Genomic DNA, 21,548 nt, shown 5'->3' with positions numbered 1-21,548 from the left:
TCCTGTAACCTTGGGTCTCTTACAAATAAACCCACAATTATTTTTTTTTTTAAAAAAACAATATTTATATAGCTATTTTGTATTGTATTTCTGGGGGACAGGTGAGGTCTGGGCTTGATGTCCCGCTCACCCAGAGTAAGTGCATGCGTAATACAGTGCCTCTCCTTTCTCGGTGTAGTGATCACCACAAGGCTGCTGTCTGGCTTGCCAGGTAGGTCATTGAAAATGGCCTCTCCTACATTACTATGTCTGTAGCAACACCTTCTCATCGGTGTCCCCATTTTCACCAGGTTTGTGATATCATGGTGTGACTGAGTGCCCTGCGGTGTAACTGGATGGGTAGCTTGGGCTCATTAGCCTTGGTTGGCAGCCAACCTAAGAGAAATGGATTTCAAGCCGGGCAGATGAGGCTCATTAGCCTTGTTAGAACATCCATCTAGGAGATGGACACTCCACCATAACACCTACAACTTGAGGACCTGGTTGTCACTGTCCCAGCTTGCTAGGCCGTGACTAGGCTGGGTGGAAAGGGTGGGACGAGGGACTGGACCTGGGTTTGAATCCTGCACTGTCTGTAAGGAGTTTGTACATTCTCCCCTTGTCTGCATGGGCTTTCTCCAGGGGGTTCTGGTTTCCTCCCAACATTCAAAAAAATATGTACTGGGGGTGTAAATTGGGAGGCATGGACTCATGGGGCCAAATTGACCTGTTACAGTGCTGTATGGTAATTTCAGTACCGCACACACTGCCCATCTACAATCCTTCCTAAATCTTCATTCGCAAAGCCAAGCCATGATTGTATTTCTATGAAAATGCGATTATTAGATGCTGTGTGAGAAATGTAATGTGTGCGCATTGTGGTTCAGAGCAAAGCTGTACATGTAGTCAGATGGTAATAAACTGGAATGTAAATTTTAAATGTCTTCTGAATTATACAATTGTACCTGCTTTTGCAACTTTCTCGGACAGGTGATTCCAGATACAGACCACCCTAAGTGAAAATATTTCCCTGCAAGTCCTTCTGAAAACTCTCACATTCAACCCATGACCTTTCATTCTCTTTTTAATTTAGCTCCCTCTTTTTAAAAAAAATCAGCCACCCATCAGATTAATAGAGCTCTCCCCAAAACAAATAACAATGACCAATTGGCAACCACCCATGCATTTCTATAACACAATATATCCATGTACTTAAACAAGAAAGTCTGCAGATGCACGAAAATGCTGGAGAAACTCAGCCGGTCACACGGCCTCCATAGCAGTGAAGTCAACCCAGTGCTCCCAACGTGGCCTCCTCCACATCAGAGAGGCAGGATGGAGACTGAGAGATCCATTTGTTGAATCCCTTCGCTCTGTCCACTGCAACAGCAAGGGCCTCGCAGTGGGCAAGGACAACCATTTTAATTCTGTGCACATTCAACACCAACATGTTCATCTCTGGCCTCTTGTATTAATAAACCCGAAGCCACTTGCAAACTGGAGGGACCACACCTCATTTTCCAATTCATCAGTCTCCATCCAGACAACATCAATATCTATTTTTCTAATTTCTGTTAACCCTCTCCACCAATCTCCCTCTTTCCTTTTCCCAGTCTCCTTTCCTCCAGCTCCCCACTCTCTTCCCTTCTGACAGAGTTCCCTTCTCAGTCCCCTGCCCTCTTCCCCCATCACTTCTCAGCTTTTTTTTTCCCTCTTCTACTCTCTTACCGGTGCTCCCCTCCCTTGCCCTTCCTCTCCTCCTCCCCCTCCACCTACCCTTTCTAATCAGGCATCTAGTTGCTTTTCCAGATTCCTGACAAAAGGGCTCAGGCCGGAAACATTGATAACCCTTTACGTCTGTGGTGGTACACCGCCGGCCTACTGCAGGGGGAAACCTCTGTACCTGCAGAAGGGGACAGGACAACACCTGTCCGGCTGTCAATCAGTCGGCCTGAAGGGATCGAGCCCTACCCGGTCGGGTGTCAATCACCCTCCGGGATTTAAGCCTGCACCGGCCTCCCGAAGCTCAATCAGAGTTACTGCAGCTACAGCCAGCCTGGCTCTGTGAAAGTCTTTGTGGATTTAAGCCTGTTGTACAGTCTTTATCTTTGTGTGTGTCTGATTCTGGCCAACAGTGCACCACAATGTCCTACAGATGCTGCATGGCCTGCTGAGTTTCTCCAGCATGTCTGTGCATCCATGCATTTTCTCCTCCCACCTCAGACCTCCTTCAATCCTGTCCACTCCAGGGACTTCCATTGTCACTGCCTTTAGTTCCTGTTCCCATCACCCAATTTCCTGCCCAATGTACCCAGTCACGTTATTCTAGTCTGCTTTGAAACCAAAAAAAAATTACCTTTAAAGAAAGTTTGCTGATGCTGTGATTGTAGTTAATACATAAAAGTGGTGGAGAAACTCAGCAAGTCTGACAGTGTATCTTTTCCTCCTATGGAGGCTGCAGGAACTGCTGAGTTTCTCTGGCACTTTTGTGTAATAAATACAATCACTGTGTCTGCAAATTTTTAGGCTTCTCCACTGTGAAATTGCTTTGAAGGATGCCTATCCAGGAGATGTTCTCCTCCTCCCTTCGAATGGAGTTCTGTGTGAGCCTGTCTCACTGCTCCTCTCAAACTCTTTGACCATGTAACCGGTTGGCTTGTACTCCTCCCCCTGACCCTTCTTTCCTCTCTCTCTCTCTCTCCCCCCCCCCCCCACCCCCACCCTCATCATTTTATTCCAGCACCTGCCTGCTTTTTGTTCATACCTTAATAAAGGGCTCAGGCCCGAAACCTTGGTTATACATCTTTGCCTTCTATGGATGTTGCAGGGTCAGAGTTTCTCCAGCTCCTTTGTGTATCAATTACCTCAAAAACCATCTAACCCAGTGGTTCTTAACCTTTTTTCTTTCCACTCACATCCCATTTATGCATTCCCTATGCTCTATGAGGGTCAGTGGTAGGTAGGTGGAAGGAAAATGTTTGAAAATAATCGTACCTCATTGACTCGTTATGTGCACAGTTTTAGAACACCAAAGGAAATGGGCCAATGACAATTTTTCTCAAGCAAAATATTTCAGTAACAATTGGATCTAAAGCAGTGGTTCTCAACCTTCCCCTCCCACTCACATCCCACCTTAAGTAATCCCTTACTAATCACAGAACACCGATGGCGTAGGGATTACTTAAAGTGGAATGTGAGTGGAAAAAGGTTGAGAACCACTCATCTAAGGTTTAAATGTGCAAACAGTAAAATCTACAACATTGCATCAACCCACACCTGTCATACAGTTTTCTGAAATGCAGCCAGTTTTTTTTTTAAATGTGTTTTATTATGACTGGACTCTAAACAGAAAAATTATCACTGACTAAAAAATGCTGAACCGAATAGAGAGTAAATGTATCTTCCATCAGTGTTTCTAATGACTAAGTACCATTGTGATCTGAGGTCATCAAATTAGCCAGAGGGATAAAATGATTTGCTTCTAGAATTCATGTTAAAAAGCAGAGTTGGATTAAATGCAGACTTCGATTTAAAAACCCAGATCTACTTGTTGCAACGTGGTAGTGTTGGGGAAAGAGACACAATTTTCCCACCACATTTAATGATACCAACAGAATTTGTGTTCACTGCATTCAACTAGGTTACGTACACATCTGACACTCGAAGGAAATTAATGAGTTTTTTTTTATTTTAATGATACAGTACACTAGAAGGCCCTTCTGAACCACTAAACACATGCCACCCAATTAAACTACCAACCCCTTAAGCTTTGGAGAGTGTGAAGAAACCGGAGCACCTGCAGAAAACCTAAACAGTTCACAGGGAGAACATACCAACTGTAATAGCATAGCAGTTAGCACCAGGCTAACAGATATGATAAAAATGCTTACCTTGGCGGGAGATGTCTAGAACAAGGTATCTTTTAAAAGAGAACCAGGAACCTTAAAGCTCCCAATGATAGCAACAGTTTTTAAGTCATTACTGAGAGAACACGCACAGAGTTCATCATGGAAATGTCAAGTATTCCACGCCCATCATATCTTCCACTAATATCATCATGAAACCCTACCAACATCACTGCTCGTGTGAGGTATACGATTGGGGGCCATGGGAAAATAGGGTCGAGAGTAATTCCACAACGTAGGATGAGTTAGTTGAGGTGTATAACATCATGAATGACATAATGAGCGGGTGGATAGCCAAAATCTTTCCTTCACCCCCCGGACAGAAATGGCCAATACCAAAAGCCATCTGTTTAAGGTGAATGGAGATGGGGCGATGTCAGAGGTACTTTTTTTTAAAAAAAACAAAAGCACAGAGAGTGGTGGGTGCCAGGTATTCATTGCCGGAAGTGGTGGAGGAGGCTGGTACAACAACATTCAAAAAGACTCTCAGGTAGACCCATGACTGCAAGAACAATGGAGGGTTATGGAGTGTGAGGGAGGAAAGGGTTTGATTAATGATGGAGTAGCTTTACATGGGTCAGTGCAACATTGTGGGCTGAAGCACCCATTCTGTACCCTGCCTTGGTCTTTTTTGTTACATATTACATGGAACAGTTTTATAATCCTTCAGAAAATAAATCGTAATCTTCTTCAATAAACCATAAGCCTACTGCAATATTTAAGAATTTTGGAGCATTCTGAAGCTTTTAGGAATGCAACACAACTCGACCATAAAAGAGGACTGCATCTGGTTCTCATTATGTGGATAGGCCAAGCAGGATTTGCATTCCATTTCCCTCAGACTTAAATCTTGGCCCAAAATGAATATAAAACTCATTTTTGAATTGAGCACACCTCAAAACAAAAATTGTCCCCAGCCTTTCAAAGCAAATCTATTCCATATAAAACTAAGAAGGAAAGCAACATACTTTCACATGTGCCTTGGAACTCAACAGCAACACATGGGATAAGGTGTCACAATGGTGAAGTGATTTTGAACTCAATAAGATTCTATTTTTTTTTAAAAAAAAGCATCTCCCTGAATTAGCCGGAACAGTCAAACCCAGCGAAAGGTTAGAAACAACATTTCTGAGACAGTCGCAAGGATTCAAAGTTTACATTCAATTTTTAAAAATAGGAAAAAGTGTTTTTCTCCCCCCCCCCATATTTTTATTAAGTTTCAGATTAATAAACACAAGAATGATACAGAGAGATCGGGGGTTGCATTTCAACAGTTAACATATATCAACATCAAGCAACACATGTAAACTGAGCCTCCCAATCTCTTAATGGCCAAACATGAAAAGGAATCAAATTTTATTACAAAAATAGCCCCTAAACTAAGAAACAAAACAAAAACTGGGCTACCATGTTTCAGTGGTTAAACAATTATTTTGTGGTTGATTCCATTCCTCTACAGTCAAAAAAAAAGTTGAAAAGGATTCCGAAAGGATCAACTTAAAAGCACATGAAAACGTTGCGGGACAAGTGTTTTTGTTTTAACTCTAAGCACACCTCATGAGAACCTTTTGATATTAAATTAGTTGTCATTTGTGTGTGGGAGAAGTAAAATCTTGGGAAAATAAAGTGGGAATATTGCAGAATGGTTGGTGGTCAGTGTAGGCTCAATGGGACAAGTCAGTTTCTGTTGTCCTTCTCTCCAATTCCTTGGTCACTCTCCTGAGAATCCTGTGCTGCTGGTGGCCTCTATGACATGCTATCAGATCAAGGGGCCAGTGAACATGCAATCAGAAATGGGTTCCTCCCAACCAATGAAAAAGGAGAGGCTGGTGGCAAACCACTGAGGTCACAGCGCAGAGCCTGAAGCTCTGGTTTCATTCCTCCGGGTACGAGCAGTGACAGTGCAGATCTCCCGTGGCATTCCGGCTCCTGCTGACTGCAGCACCTGCGATGGTGTGACAAGAGTGTCCGACTCTGGGCATAGGTTAGCCATCCAGCATCAAGAAACTGCCTGACCAGCTTCCCTACGGCTGGAATTCACCAACGCAAATTAGGCCGGGGAGAAATGCATTAAACAGCCAACTTTCCTAAAGGTCTTCAATTAGATAACCTACAAACAAGCTCAGAGTACAGTGATCCAAGAGAAAAGAGCCAATCAACTGTTTACAAGAAAGGAAAATGAAAATTAGAGTAGGAAGCAACTATCGTGGCGCCAGTCCCAGGGTTTGCTGAATCACGGTGGTCAGTGGCAGTGGCGTATCTACGCAAAATAGCACCTATGCCAGGGGTGGCCAATGTGTCAAAATAAACGGCAACAAGGAGGTCTGACCTTGGTGGTCGCCATGTTGTATTTGACGTATAATTGAGAGTGAATGCAAGGACGAGGAAGGAAGATAAGTGTACCAAGCATGGAAGAAACAAGTTTGTGTTCCTTGTACGTCCAGGAGAGTGGCGGTAGTGCTCACTTGTGGAGGGGGGTGGCCTTCAAGTGGCACCCCGGGAACACACCCTGCTTGCTATACCCTGGATAAGCCTCTGGTCAATGAGGATATTCACTTCTTTCATACTTTAGCAGCAGTCTTGGTAGTTCTTGAAATGGCCTCTTTCTTAGTAACTGCCTTGATCTCACCCACAGTCTGCCTCCTAGTACATTACAGCACAGAAATAGGACCCTTCAGCCCTTCTATTCGGTGTTGAATTTTTTTTTGCCCAGTCCTTCTGGCCTGCACTCAGTCCATAGTCCTCCATACCTCTCCCATTCATGTACCTGTCCAAATTCTTCTTAAACATTAAAATTGAGCCCACATTTACCACTTCAGCTGGCAGCTTATTCCACCCTCCCACCACTCTCTTTCTGAAGTTTCCTCTTAACTTTTCCCTTTCGCCCTTAACCCTTGTCCTCTGGTTTGTATCTCACCTGTCCTCAGTGGAAAAAGCCTACCTACATTTACTCTGTCTATCCCCCTCATAATTTTAAATATCTTTATCAAATCTCCCCTCATTCTTCTCTCTTTGGCTTGGCTTCGCGGACGAAGATTTATGGAGGGGGTAAAAAGTCCACGTCAGCTGCAGGCTCGTTTGTGGCTGACAAGTCCGATGCGGGACAGGCAGACACGGTTGCAGCGGTTGCAGGGGAAAATTGGTTGGTTGGGGTTGGGGGTTGGGTTTTTCCTCCTTTGCCTTTTGACAGTGAGGTGGGCTCTGCGGTCTTCTTCAAAGGAGGTTGCTGCCCGCCAAACTGTGAGGCGCCAAGATGCACGGTTTGAGGCGTTATCAGCCCACTGGCGGTGGTCAATGTGGCAGGCACCAAGAGATTTCTTTAGGCAGTCCTTGCACCTTTTCTTTGGTGCACCTCCGTCACGGTGGCCAGTGGAGAGCTCGCCATATAGCACGATCTTGGGAAGGCGATGGTCCTCCATTCTGGAGACGTGACCCATCCAGCGCAGCTGGATCTTCAGCAGCGTGGACTCGATGCTGTCGACCTCTGCCATCTCGAGTACTTCGACGTTAGGGATGAAAGCGCTCCAATGGATGTTGAGGATGGAGCAGAGACAACACCTGCTTAACCTTTCCCTATAATTCAGTTCCTGAAGTCCAGGCAACATCCTAGTAAATCTTCTCTGCACTCTTTCTATCTTAATGCCATCTTTCCTGAAGTTAGGGACTAAAACTGCACACAATTCTCCAAATTTGGCCTCATTAATGTTTTGTACAAATTTACCATAACATCCCAACTCCTATACTCAATACTTGAAGGTCAATATGCCAACAACTCTTTTTACAACCCTATCTACCTGCCACGTCACTTTCAGGGAATTATGTATCGGTATTCCCAGATGTCACAGAGATTAACACGATCTGGAAGTGGATATTCAGAAAAGCTCTCCACACATATGGGCTTATTTGGAATCATGTTAACAATGGCAGAACCTCCTGACTTTACATATTTGGGGCTCTCTACCCAATTCTTGCGAGATTAACAATCAGTCTTCTCCTTCAGTTCAATGAACCTGCAGCCAATGTGAGAAGTAGGCCAATCAAGTGGAGGGGCACAGCCAGCACACATCAGGCCACGACAGTTCAAGATAACAACCCGTGCAGTAAAATCAGCAGAGCTTCCAGTGGAGGATCATTTTGTTGTCACCAACAACTGTCCTGAAAGATATCCTTGTCAGAAATGTTCTTGATGTTGGAACCAACATTGCCACCATGAACAGCTTCTGCCAGCTTCATGATGCATTTCTACAGATTTCACTTCAGTGTTAAGGGCATTGGGAGCAAAGGAAACCAGAGACTGGTGCCGATTTTAAACGCTTTTAGCTTGAGAAGCAACAATAGAAGGGGGCAGAATTTGTTCTTGTGTTAATGGTATAATGTCATGGAAGATCCAGGTTGAAGTCAATAGAATTGAATTCTGGGAGCATCGGTTGATATGCTGCACCTTAATCGCAAGCATCAGAGGGCCACGTTGGGCAAAAAAAAAAAGCAAATCGTGGCTGGCACTTATTCATCAGCATGGGCGAGAAGGCCCGAAGAGCCTGATTCCACACTGTAGGACTCCATGCTGCAGAAGGGTGTGACTGAGCCAGCACAAACTAGATTTTGTGACAGGCCAAAATCCCAAAAGTGGTGTGGCATTTACACAAGAGTGAATATTTGGACACCAGATTAATTCTCACATATCTGTAAAATAAATCATTCTACTAAACACTCAAACACCCCCAATTAAATGATCAAAGTTTGGTAAAAATGACACAACAACTGGAGCTGCTGGTTGTGAAACATTACATGCCCAGCTCTCCTCTCCACCCCCCCACCCCCACTCCCACCCCTCCAACCTCCAATTCCTTCTGCATCTTGTAAACATGGAGAGAGGCAAATGAACAAACTAGCCTGCTGCAGAAACTCTCACGTGATTGAAACAATATACAAACAGCATCCATAGAAAATGGAGGGTAACCAATGTTTCAGGCCTGGGTCTTTCAACAGGGCTAAGCAAAAGCAGGCAGGTCCAAATCGTTGGTTGCCCTTCACTTCCTTCGGATGCTGCGCAACCGGCTGAGTTTCTAAGCACATTTGTATATTGCACTTGGCCCCAACTATTGTGTGCTCCTAGTTTTAAGTCCATTTTCATTTGTGGGGGACTGTCCCTTTAAGAGAACAGATCGAAAAAAATCCTGCAGGCTTTGGAGTACTTGTGAAACCGACTGCAGGGTAACATGGTTACATTTGAAGAGAAGCAAGGCAGTGTCCCAAAAAAAACCAGGTGTAGAGATCATGTGACCAACAGATTGAGGTTGAGTACACAGTTTTGCTCAGGGGCCATTTTAAGGAGACAGCACAGGAGCAAACAGCTCTTGGAAGAAATACTGTGCTGGATTGGCTCGTGTGGCTTTAGACAATCTGTTTGATTTACTCCTGTCTCTAATAGAGGAATGAGAAGACCACAGGCAATTGCATTCTGGGATAGAAATGACCCAAGTTTTTTATTATTGTGAGGGGGGGGTGGGGAGAAAAGAGAGAATAAATAGCAGAAGTGGACAATTTTTAAACAGCGTGCGGAAGCTGGTAGTGTGGCGGCCCCTCACAGCCACCTCAAGGTGCCTCACAAAATAAAGGATGAACGTCTTGATCCAGTAGGCTGCACAAGGCCCACAGTGCTGCCCTCCAAATGGCCACAACTAAAGGAGCATAACTGGCCTATCAAGGAAGGCAGATCGCAAATGCACCAATCAGCACTGAGAGGGCTTTGACCACACCCCTCAGCTTGAGAATAAAAGCACAGCTGTGAGCCCAATAAAGTTCAGTGATAATCTGGGGTTCTTGTCATTCTTTCTGGGAACAGCATGTTCTTTCTGACCTAACCTGTATGCAGCCACAACCTCTCCCACACTTCATGCCCTGCAGAGCCATAGCTTATAGCAGCCAGCTACAGTAGTGCTATAGTGTACAATTTATAAAGACTGGGGGGAAAAAAGTGATGGTGGACCTGACTTCCCAGAATGCCATGCAGCAGAGAAACCCCCTCCATGAATGCAGCCGTGCATACAGCCCTTTCTCTGTCTCAAGGCATCCTGGGAGGGCAGGTCTGCCTTCGCTTTCCCCCTCCCCCACCCCCCATCTTTATAAATTGTGAGTGATAGGGCTACCAATTTACCCACATTGTTTAAAAATTGTCCGCTATTGCTAGCACTTTTCCATGCTCCCTTATAAAGGTTTATACAAGTCGCCACAGCAATAACAGTAGCTGAAGGGCTCATACTGTGCTATACATAATTAATCATGATAACATAATTAATCTTTATGTTAAATACAAGAACATAATACATTGGTCAGGATTTAGGGCAGGTCCCCATCAGTCGATGCATCATGGTGTCACCAGTAGAAGGTAGAACAGTCCTAACACCGGGGTTGGCTCCTTGCAAGTGTGACTACATACAGTGTTCCAGTTAAGAGCAGTCAAGTGTGAACAGCAAAAACGCCATTCCTATCCCGTGACACTGAATGGCCAATTTAGTGGGATGCAAGTGTAAAAGGGGCTACTAATACGTCAACAAGCAAATAATCAAAATATTTCACAGAACACCAAGTGTAGGCTTATCATTGCCCTTCATTAATCTAATCAACTCTATGCCCTCCCAAAAAAAAATCAATTATTCAAGTTTTTAAATGCAAAGTATAATGCAATAGAGTTTATGAGAGACAGAGCTTTTCCAGGCAGAACTTACAACCAAAGAAAGCATCCATTATCAGCGAGTATGATGCTTGGATATTAACCCAATTCAGATCAAAACAGCAGTCACATACTTCCCATTTATGGCAAAGTATTATGATCTTCAAGTGAACCACTGCCAAGCAACCAAAGACCAAATATAGTCGCAGCAGGAGCGGATTTCAAATTCAGGCAGACGCCAATCACCAGACCGAGCCAGCCCACCAGCAGTCAGCAGTCAGGCAAACACTCCTCAGCATGCACTGCTGACCCACTGAATGGCCTCAGAATGCGGTCACCAAAGCAGTTAGCCGAGGTCTCCATTGCACCAGCTAAGGAACAGAACAGCTCAGGAAGAGGCCCTTCGGCCCACACCAAATACAATGCCCAAATTTAGCTAGGTCTGGTGCTTGCACATGCATAGCTGTCCATTACCTGCACGTTCAGGCCTCTATCTAGAATCCTCTTAAACACATTGACTGCATCTGCTTCCTGCTATTTAAAAGTGCAGAAAGAAGGCCAAGGTTATTGGGAGTTCTACATTTGACAGCATTCAATGTTTGTCCAACTATGGCTCAAGTTCATTATCATCTGACTGTTCCTCTACGATCAGACGGCACAGCACTTTTGGGACCACAATGTGCGTGCGCACACAACACACCACCACAGACCTAAAAGTACAACATAAAATAAATACATACGTGTATTCTGGAGTAATTTACTCCATTTCATTTAGAAGAGGCTCGAGGTTACAGGATAACACTTATCAATCTCACAGTCTGTGGGAAGAAGCTATTTCCCATCCTGGTAGTCCTGATTTTATTGCTTCTGTTCTCTCTTCCTGATGGTTGAGGTCAAAGATACGGTGTGAGGATATTCAGTAATTTGTGGAGTCCTATTTAAGAATGCTCCCAGTAAATATGTCGTCAATAGAGGAAAGGGAGAGCCCAGTGATCTCAGCCATTTTTTAAATCCTCTGTATTGATTTCTCATCTGATGCTTTGCAGGTACCGCCCCACACAACGAAGAAGCCAGACAGGACCCTCTCAACTGTGCTCCTGTAAAATATTCTCAACGTGAGGGTTAGTAGCCTTGCCCTCCTCAACCTCATTCGGAAGCACCTTCCTGACTCATGGGGATGTGCTGTGGGTACAGGTTGCCTTTCGACGTCTTTACTGTTTATCTGTTTAACATTTGTCTCTCCAGATACATATTAAGGAATTTTCATTCATCAAACTTTGTTTTATTGACCCTACAGCACAACACTACAATCATGCATTAAACGGAGATTTAAACAAGCTTTACTCATTCAGGTATCTTGTCATTCGGTGTGGGCGATCAGGTCTCTCCATCCTCCATGCTCTCTGACCCTCCATATTGCAGTTGCAGCCTCCCCATTCTCCTTCGGTGAAGACTCCATCTTTGAGCTGAGACCATAGTCGATGTTGAGTTCATGATTATACAAGGGAAAAAAAATACTGAAGTGGTTTCCTGTTTCCTTCTTCTGTTGCAGTGTCCATACTGGACGGGTAACCACGGCCACTGATCAGCAGATTCATCTTTTTACAACAATAAATTCCAATTTGTAGAATCTGCTTGTAAAAACCATCCACCATCTGTAATCCATGGCTTCACCTGACCCTGAATGGAAGGATAAACAGGTACTACCTTGCCCAAGGGTGACCTGTAGGCTATCGGACAGAAGGAGCACCTTACACCTCCTTTTAGTGAGCAATTGTGCAGCTTTACTAGTTATATTTAAATGTACTGTTTACTATATACTCTGAACCTTCATTTTATTATTGCACCACCTTCTACACTCAAGTATAGGTTGACCTGCCTGGATACCACACAAAACAAGCCTTTTCAATGTGTCTTGGTACCTGTGACAATAAACAATTCAGTTCAATGTACAGAATTAAGCCACTAATTGATGGTCATTTTCAGAAGCAAATGTAGTTCAGTCAAAAACTCAGATTCTGGCCTGCCAACAACATTCACATAAATTAACTTAAATATTACTCCCAGTCCCAAAATATTTACTTGACATGACACAGTTCCAAATCTCGCCAGAATCACTTCTTGGCTGGGTTAATTGCTTTTACTCGAGTTTCTGGGACATTGTTTGGACATCTTCGGGACAGCTCTGCTACTTTTCTACAAAAAGTTGCATGTTCTTCTCCAGGGGTGGCAGATGGGACTTGAATTTAATGACACAAGAGAAATGATCCCCTCTGACAGCATTGCATTCTATTTTCTGTCTGGAGATTGTGCTCAAGCCCAGGATAAAGGCAGGATCACATGACAGGATCTAATGGAGACTCTTTCATCTTCATTAGTTATGGGTGAAGTGCCAGAAAACTGAAGGAACATGGAACCGGACAGTAGAGGCCCTTTGGCCCACAATGTTGTGCTGACCAATATAGACTTACTCCAGATCAATTTAATCCTTCCCTCCCTCACAGGCCTCAACCTTCCATCTTTCTTACATCCATGTGCCTATCTAAGAGTCACTTAAATGTCCCTATTGTACCAACTCCCGCCACCTCCTCTGAAAGCATCAGACCAGGTCAATACAGAGGATCATCCAAAATTACTGGGCTCTCCCTTTCCTCTATTAACAACAATTATTAGGAGTGTTGCTAAAATAGGGCTCAAAGAATTATAGAGGACTCTTTCCATCCTGTGTACAGGACCTCTGACCCACTACCATTAAGGAGGTACAGAAGCATCAAAATCAAGAGTGCCAGGCTGGGAAATAGCTTCTTCCCACAGGCTGCGAGACTGATGAACAGTATCCTGTAAATCCTTCCAAATATTTATATACAGTATATTCATTCTAAATTCTATGTATAAATGTGATGATTATGTGCTGGGAATTGTGTGGTTTTGTGTGTGCACAGTGGACAGAAGAAACACTATCGCCCGGTTGTATAGAGATACAGTCAGATGATAATATCCTTAAACTTTCTATGCTAACTGTGCTACATTTAAATATTACTCCTTAAATAAGGCTAGCATTGAAAAATTTTAAAATACAATGGAAATAAACAAGTTTTTAAAAAAGCTATAAAGTTGGTAAAATAAAACCTGGAAGTAAAATTATTGAACAGAAGCAAATTAATGTAGAAAAAAAATGAATGGTCTTTGGCTCCTAATTTGCAGAGCTAGAATTGCCACTGAAAGCTGTGAAGTTTTGAATGCAGCCTTGGACTTGCTGTATCCGAGATAAAGTTTCTTCAGCACATTACTGGACAAGTCCTTCACTGCACAGAGGAACACAATAATAGATTTGGTTAATCAACCTTGGTTGATGTCTTTATAACTTGAACTTGGAAAGATAGTTTTCAAACTTTATAAATGATTCTAAAGATCAAATTAGAACCAATGCCCTCACCTTGTTTTGTTTGATTTTCCCCCCTTTGAGAAGAGGATATATTCTGGACTTCAACCCAAAAGAGAATTTTAGCTTTTACCTCATTGATAGTTAGACGAGCAACTTTAATGAAATGGAAGGATAACTCTCCATGTCTAGTGGTCTTGTCCTATTTAAGATGGGAGAAAATTAGATACAAAATTAAAGATATTATGTTTTAATTTGACAAAATATGTGGCCCATTCACAAGTTACCATCATAATTGGAAGATTTAAGAAGTCTGATTGCTCCAGAGACTCTCTGTCTGGTGTCTTGAAGGTCACTATTCGATCCATATATTTGCATCCTTCCAAGTTAACCTTGGTTAGAGGGAAGGGTTAGATTAGTCAGAGGATTGGGTTTTTTTTAATCTTTTTTTAAGATTAATTAGTTAAACATGGGTTTAAATATGGATCATATCATTGAGACAGAATCTACCCTTTGTTTATATCAGTGGCTTTCAACCTTTTTCTTTCCACTCAAATATCACTTTCAGAATTCTTTATGCCGTCGATTAGTAAAGGATTGCCTAAGGTGGTATGTGGGTGGAAAGAAAAAGTTTGAAAACCACTGTTTTAATCGTACCTAATTGACTCGTTATGTGCAGTTTCATAACTCCTAAGGAAATGGGCCAATGAGAATTTTTCTCAAGCAAAATATTTCACTAACTATTGGGTCTAAAGCAGTGGTTCTCAATCTTCCCTTCCCACTCACATACCACCTTAAGTAATCCCTTACTAATCACAGAGCACCGATGGCATAGGGATTACTTAAAGTGGTATGCGAGTGGAAAGAAAAAGGTTGAGAACCACTGGTTTATATAAAGGGATTGTTAAATTTGTCTTATCTATTTTTTATCCAGAACTATACTGGGATAGATAAGTAATCATAGATAGGTTTTTTATTTACATTATATGTTTAATATGTGATATGTATTTATTATTAGATGATTTTGTATGTAAGATTCATATATTAAACTCAATCTTTACATGAATAATGTTCAGTCGCTAAAAAAGTGTCCATTAGAATGTATCAGTCCAGATGGGAGTGGTGGTGGAAGCTGGTATAATAGGGACATTCAAAAGGCTCTTGGACAGGCACATGAATGTAAGAAAAATAGGTTATGGGTATGAAGTAGGAAAAAAATTGGATTGTTGTGGGCTAAAGGGCATGTACTGTGCTGTAATGTTCTATATTTATCTATTTATTTGTTTGGGGGTATTGTGGTAAACTACTGTATGCTATGATTGGCTGCGGCTGGCTGGACACACCTCCCGAGAATCATCCTACCCATAAACCTTTGCATGTTCCCCATTCCACTCTGCCTTAATTAGTTAATGAGGTTGATGACTATTCCAGTCTATAGTTAATAAAAGCCTGATAGTTTACAACTCCAGTCCATGGTGATTATTTAAATTTCATGTGATGCACCATCAATAATGAAACAAGTGCATTTGAAATATTAATATTTTGCACAACCCAAAGATCATCAATCAGTTCAGACAAACAAGCAAATAGATATGGGAATTCCTTCTAAAAATGTTTTAAATTAGACATACAGCACTGTAAGAGGCCAATTCGGCCCTATTAGTCCATGCCACCCAACTTACGTAGACACGGGGAGAATTTACAAATTCCTTACAGATGGGTTCGAACCCCACACTGTCCAGTTTCAATCACTGGCGCTGTAAAGGCATTGTGCTAACTGCTACGCCAACCGTGCCATCTAAAATATTTGAAAAATCAAGGCTTGAGTCTGTCCTGCAAAGTGTGCAGCAGACATTTCGTCACAAAAATAGTTTCCAACTGGCCAACAGCCTTCTTCAGAAGCCTTTAGAATTCACCTCAGGAAAAAAGGAGCTGAAAATTTAAGGCGGCTGAACTTGGAAGCAATGAATTATCAGGATGAAACTTGGTCACGTTCATTGGCAAATTTTGGGAAGTTTTAAATTTAATTGAGAAAAGTGCACGCGCACTAACTGCAAATTACGCACAGCAAAGAATCAGCTGTTAAGGGCAGACCGCAACAAAGAGCAATTCCTTACCAACACATTCCACTTCATCCACACCTCTCACTTCCTGCAGGTGCTGTGCAACCTGCTGAGTTTCTACATTACTTTTGTCTATTTCACCACCTACCACCATTGACCCTGCAGATTAAAGGCATTAATGATCCAATTAATCTGCTGCTCAGACACCAAAGGTCACTGCACGGTTAGCGAGTGGTTAGCACAATGCTCTTACACCCTTCCAATCCGGGCAACATCCTGGAGGATCTCCTCTGCACTCTCTCCAATTGAATCCTCCCCAGAGGGCAGTAACTAGAATTGCACACAATGCTTCGGGTGGTCTAATCAACTGCTCATCTCCCACTTTTTAATATTTTGCGTCTCTCATGTTCCATGAAGGTAAGCATGTCATATGCCTTCTGCGCCACCTTATCTTCCAATGTTAACTCTTTCAGGGAACAATGGGTTTGAACTAAGATATTCAACATTCCTTAATTGTACATGTACCACTCCAATTTTACCTCACCTCACACTTGCCAAGATTAAACTCCATCTGACTTTTGGATCTGTAAGATGATTCTATTTGGAATCCACAACTTCCAGGTCATCTGAAAACTTACGAATCATACCACGCTTATTCCCATCCAAATTGATTTTCTCAAACAAGGGTGCCCGCATCAATGCCTGTGGTTCAATCTCCTTCACATTCTGTCAGTTCAATGGTAGCTCTGGTCTTTCACACCCGAGGAAGGTTCCAAGTTCAGCACCTACAACAAATTTTGGCATGTAACCGGAGAGAGAGGGAAAGCAGCTTTGGCATTGTTCCAAGATTCCATTTGTTCCCTTGCATCCCATTAAAATAAAACAAGTGGGCTAATGTTCCAAAAAATAAGTGAACATCCCTGATGTTCTGGACAACATTCAACCCATAACCAAAAAGCATGGAAATATCCATGTGAGTCAGTGCTGTTTGTGGGATCTTGTTATGTCAGGTTCTAAACAATACAACAGAACACAAAAGTGTTGGAGAAATTTGGGCAGCATGGATGGTATAGCGGTTAGCACAATGCCTTTACAGCACCAGCGATCGGGACCAGGGTTCAAATCCCGCACTGTAAGGAATTTGTACATTCTCCCCATGTCTGCGGGGGTTTTCCCTAAGGGCTCCGGTTTCCTCCCACTGTTTGAAACATACCGCGGTGTAGGTTAATTGGATGTAAATTGGGCAGCACGGACTCGTGGGCTGAAATGGCCTGTTACCATGTGTTATGTGTCTAAAAAAAACTCTGCTCCCATAGAAAATAAAAGACAGCCGATGTTTCAGGCCGGTGTCCTTCTCAATACAGTACTGGAGAGCAGGCTTTGGGAAGTCCTGAAGCACTTAACTTTCATACACCAGATAGATTTATGCATTGGAACACCCTGCATTGTGGACACCAAAAATCAATAAATTCATTAAAAAAATCACATTTGAAACTTGATTTTTTTTTCAGTATAATGGACAAGATCCTGGATTCCTTCTTTTCCTTCAGGCACTCTCAACTTTCTGCTACATCTCTCATTGGAAACTAGAGGTTTTCAAAGGAGAGATCTTTCATGACATGAATGCTCCAAAAATCAGAAACCTCTTTCAGGGTTTGCACACTGTAAGTACAGCCTGGTTAGCACAACACTATTACAGTGAATGTGACACGGGTTCAAATCCAGCACGGCATGCAAGGAGTTTGCACATTCTCCCCATGACCCTGTGGGCTTCCTCCAGGTGCACCATGTTCCAAAGACACATGGGTTCATAGGTTAATTGGTCACATGGCACATGGGTGTATTCGAGTGGCCCAAACTCATGGATCAGATGGGCCTGTTAACTCCAATTAAAAATCAAAGATAACATCTCCAGTGACCATCCCCCACCTAACAGCTCCAACCCCACCCTCCACTTGACTCCCTGCACTTTTCTAGCCTGAAACCTGCCAATCATCTGCCTCCATATTTGCATTTGCCCATCATTCTTAAGCCCTCCCTGGTTAACCAATCCCCCACTGGCCCCTTGCAACCCCTCTCACTCAGTCCTCATTAAACTGTCCAACTCCCCTCTCTGTTGATGAAGGGTTCGGAGCAGAAATGTCAATCGTTCCTTTTCCTCCCATGGATGTGGCTCCAGATTCTTCCAGCAGATTCCTGCATCTGCAGACTCTCCTACATCCCCAATACAGAGGCCTTTGGCTGCCAGTCCTCTCCCTGAGCCTCCAGCGATCACATTGGTGCAGCTTGTGTGTGGGGAACAAGTGCTCTAGGACTGGTTTCCAAAGCTCAAACAGTGGTGGCTTCTGTGTCTTAAAGTGGGTATGCCACACACAGATTGGTAGATTAATCATCAACCTCTTCCTCAATCTATTCTTCAACTACAGGTGGATGCTTTTGACCCATCAACTCCCATTTTCCTGAATCCTTTTACTCCATCAGCTATAATAAAGCAATGGTATCAATATCCTTAGAACCAGGGAACATTAGAGCACAAAAGCAGGCTGTTTAACCCATCTAATCTGCCCCGAACCATTGATTGGCACCCGGACCATAATCATCCATACTTCTGCCACCCATGTATGAATCACAAAAGGTTAATTTGCAGGTGCAGCAGGTTATCAGGAAGGCAAATGGAATGGTGGCCTTCATTGCTAGAGGGATTGAGTTCAGGAGCAGGGAGGTTACGCTGCAACTATACAAGACATTGGTGAGGCTGCATTTGGAGTATTGCATTCAGTTCTCGTCTCCTTTCTTGAAAAAGGATATACTGGCCTTGGAGACAGTGCAGAGGAGGTTCACTAGATTGATTCCAGAGATGAGAAGGTTAGCCTGTAAGGAGAGATTGAATCGTCTGGGACTGTACTCATTGGAATTCAGAAGAATGTGAGGGGATCTTGTATCTATTCATTTCATAATTTTATAAGTTGCTGAGATAGAAATAGTATTTTTTTCCCCACTGGTGAGTGTGACGAAAACTCGGGGGCGGGGGGGGGGGGGCACAGCATAAGATTCAGGGTAGTAAATCTCTGATGGAGATGAGAAAGAAGCATGAATCTATGATATTCTCGGCCCCTTGAAGTAAATATATTTAAGACAAGGTTTGATACGATAAGGAAATTAAAGGATATGGGGAAAAAGCAGGTGGATGGAAATGAACCTATCATCATCTCAGCCAGGATGTTATTGATTGGCAGAGCAGGTACAACAGGCCAAATGGCCAATTCCTGCTCCCATTATATTCTTATGTATCCCTCCTAATTTTTCTTAAAAAGCAAAATAGAGCTGGCGTTCACAACTTCAGCTGGCAGCTCAGTCCACACTCTCACCTCTACATGAAGATGTTCCCCTGAATGTTCCCTTTAAACATTTCATCTTTCACCCCTAACCCACAGCCTTAAGTTCTTGTCTCACCCAGGCTCAGTGGATAAAAAGGGTGTCTGTTTATCCTGAAGTCGTCAAAGTTTGCTGTGAGTTATTCAGCTTGATCTTGTACTGAAGGTTTTGGAGTGGCAAAATTGGCTAAAAATTTGATGCTGTTGCATCTCACCATGAGAGGGAGCCCAGCTTCTCTCCAGCAACAAAACACAGGCTATTGCATGACTCAAGCTCCTGTAAAATGTATGAGAGAATTGAGATTTTGACACAGCCGAGTCCAAGCCAACCACAATCGACAAAATTATTTTCCACCCCTTAATAAGGAGGAAATTAGAGCCAAGAGAAGCAAAGGTTTGGCCTCTTTCCAAGGTATACTCACTGCAGCTGCATTCAACAAACACATTGTGCAGGCAACAAAAACTGTTCAACATGGCTCAATCCTACATGTTAATAACAGCCCCTAGGTAAAATGGAAAGAAAGCTAAGAGAAAGGCCGACAAACAGCATACAAAACTCAACAGGTCACGCGGCATCCATTGGAAGGAAAGGTCAGTCGACATTTCAGACCACAACCCATGTTCAATAGTGCTAAATATCAGGCCAATGCCTAACAAATTAGGTTGGTTGGAGGAAGGGGGAGGAGAAGGTAGTTCTGCCCCTACACTATGTGACAGAACATATAGATATGCTTTTGGGAGATAAATTGGGAAAGGTTTGTTAGAGTAGGTCACACATACAAACACTTTAAAACAGATCTTATTTGAAATACTGGAGCTCTGCTCAATGCTAGACATAGCAAGGCCTCAGACTTTTTGCAAAAGCTTTGAAGAGTGCTCAAGAGACTTCACTAATGGATTGTTGTTAACAAAGGGCAACAGATGAAAGAGCATGTCGGAGCCGCTGCTGTCTGGAAGAGAGCTTGCTGTTGTAAGAGGGTCATGTGGTTTTGCAAGCAGAGAGAGACAAACATGCTTTTGAGAGAGAGAGAGAGAGAGAGAGAGAGATAAAGAGAATGAACTTGTCCAATGTGACAGCCAACAGAAGTAGCCCATTTGGACAATGGCCTGGTCAAAGCTCTTGTGGTTCATGCAAGAGGAGAGGACTGGCTGCCTAATGTTTCACTTGGAATAAGTGAACAAAAAGGGACTCTGTGGTAACCTAAAAGAAAGAGGTGATCATCTGGAGAAACCTGACGGCGCAAGTTTCATCAGCAAGACACTGAAGTGGCTGATTAAAAAGAACAACAAATCTCTCTCTGAAAACTGACAAGAACCTTCTGGAGCAGTAACCATCTACCTTTTAAGCACCAAAGCCTGGTGAACTTTATAAATGTTAAATTCTGTGCACAGTACAAGAACTGCCTGCAACCAGTGAACTTGGAGGAATGAGAAGTGATATTGGACTGTGAACTAAAGAACTTTTCTGAACTTACAAACTCATTACATACACGTGTGCTAAGAATTAGAAGGGGGTTAAGTTAGGTTAAGTGAGTCAATAGAGATAAATTAAAGTTTGATTCTATTTTCATGTTTACAGATAATTAAAAGCACGGCTTTGAATTCATAGGTTAGTCCACATTCAAGGACTCATCCTTAGACTTGAATAAATATGCAACTTCTTCAAGCCCACACATTCATGCCAGGAATTACCTAATGAGGTCTTGGATGAATCAGAGGATTCGCAACCTGCTGAGGATGAGATCATGGAGTTTAAGGCCAAGGGTCCAGATCTCTACAAGAAGTCCAGGTACAACCTGCAGAAGGCAGTCTCTAAAACAAAGTGGCAATTCTGGAGGAAGCTAGAGACAGAGACTCACCAGTTCCGGCAGGGAGTGCAGATCATTATAGCCTACAAACCAAGGGCGAACACCATAGATGGGTGCGATGCTTCATTACCCAATGAGCTGAACACTTTCTATTGCCACGTTAAGGAGAACCTAACAGAGCCTATGGGCAAAGGCTGAGGACCCTGTGCTATCTGTCTCGGAGGACAACATCTGAACATCATTCAAGAGGGTGAACCCTCGCAAGGCATCAGGCCCTGATGCTGTACCAGACAGGGTACTGAAAATCTATGCCAACCAACTAGCCAGAGTGTTCACGGGCATTTTCAATCTCTCATTGCTGCAG

General features: G+C 43.1%; 1 protein-coding gene across 5 annotated transcripts in view; it reads right to left on the bottom strand.

The window, feature by feature from the left end:
- The window catches only part of LOC138740656 (adapter SH3BGRL-like), a 67,197-nt gene that overhangs the window by 23,315 nt on the left and 22,334 nt on the right, over positions 1-21,548 (bottom strand). For 3 of the 5 annotated variants that reach the window (XM_069893621.1, XM_069893623.1, XM_069893622.1), the window contains exons 2-4: positions 16,547-16,787; positions 14,227-14,331; positions 14,073-14,141 (exon numbers count right to left, since the gene is read on the bottom strand). The exons of 1 other annotated variant lie outside the window; for it this stretch is intronic. In XM_069893621.1, coding sequence (XP_069749722.1) covers positions 14,073-14,141; positions 14,227-14,331; positions 16,547-16,573 — 201 coding nt within the window. In that variant the 5' untranslated portion in view covers positions 16,574-16,787. The remainder of the gene's footprint in view (positions 1-14,072; positions 14,142-14,226; positions 14,332-16,546; positions 16,788-21,548) is intronic. One more of the 5 variants, XM_069893625.1, reaches the window with a different exon arrangement.

The sequence above is a fragment of the Narcine bancroftii genome, chromosome 8, assembly GCF_036971445.1.
Source record: "Narcine bancroftii isolate sNarBan1 chromosome 8, sNarBan1.hap1, whole genome shotgun sequence".
NCBI classification, from domain to species: domain Eukaryota; kingdom Metazoa; phylum Chordata; class Chondrichthyes; order Torpediniformes; family Narcinidae; genus Narcine; species Narcine bancroftii.
This window is presented reverse-complemented; position numbering and strand designations above follow the sequence as displayed.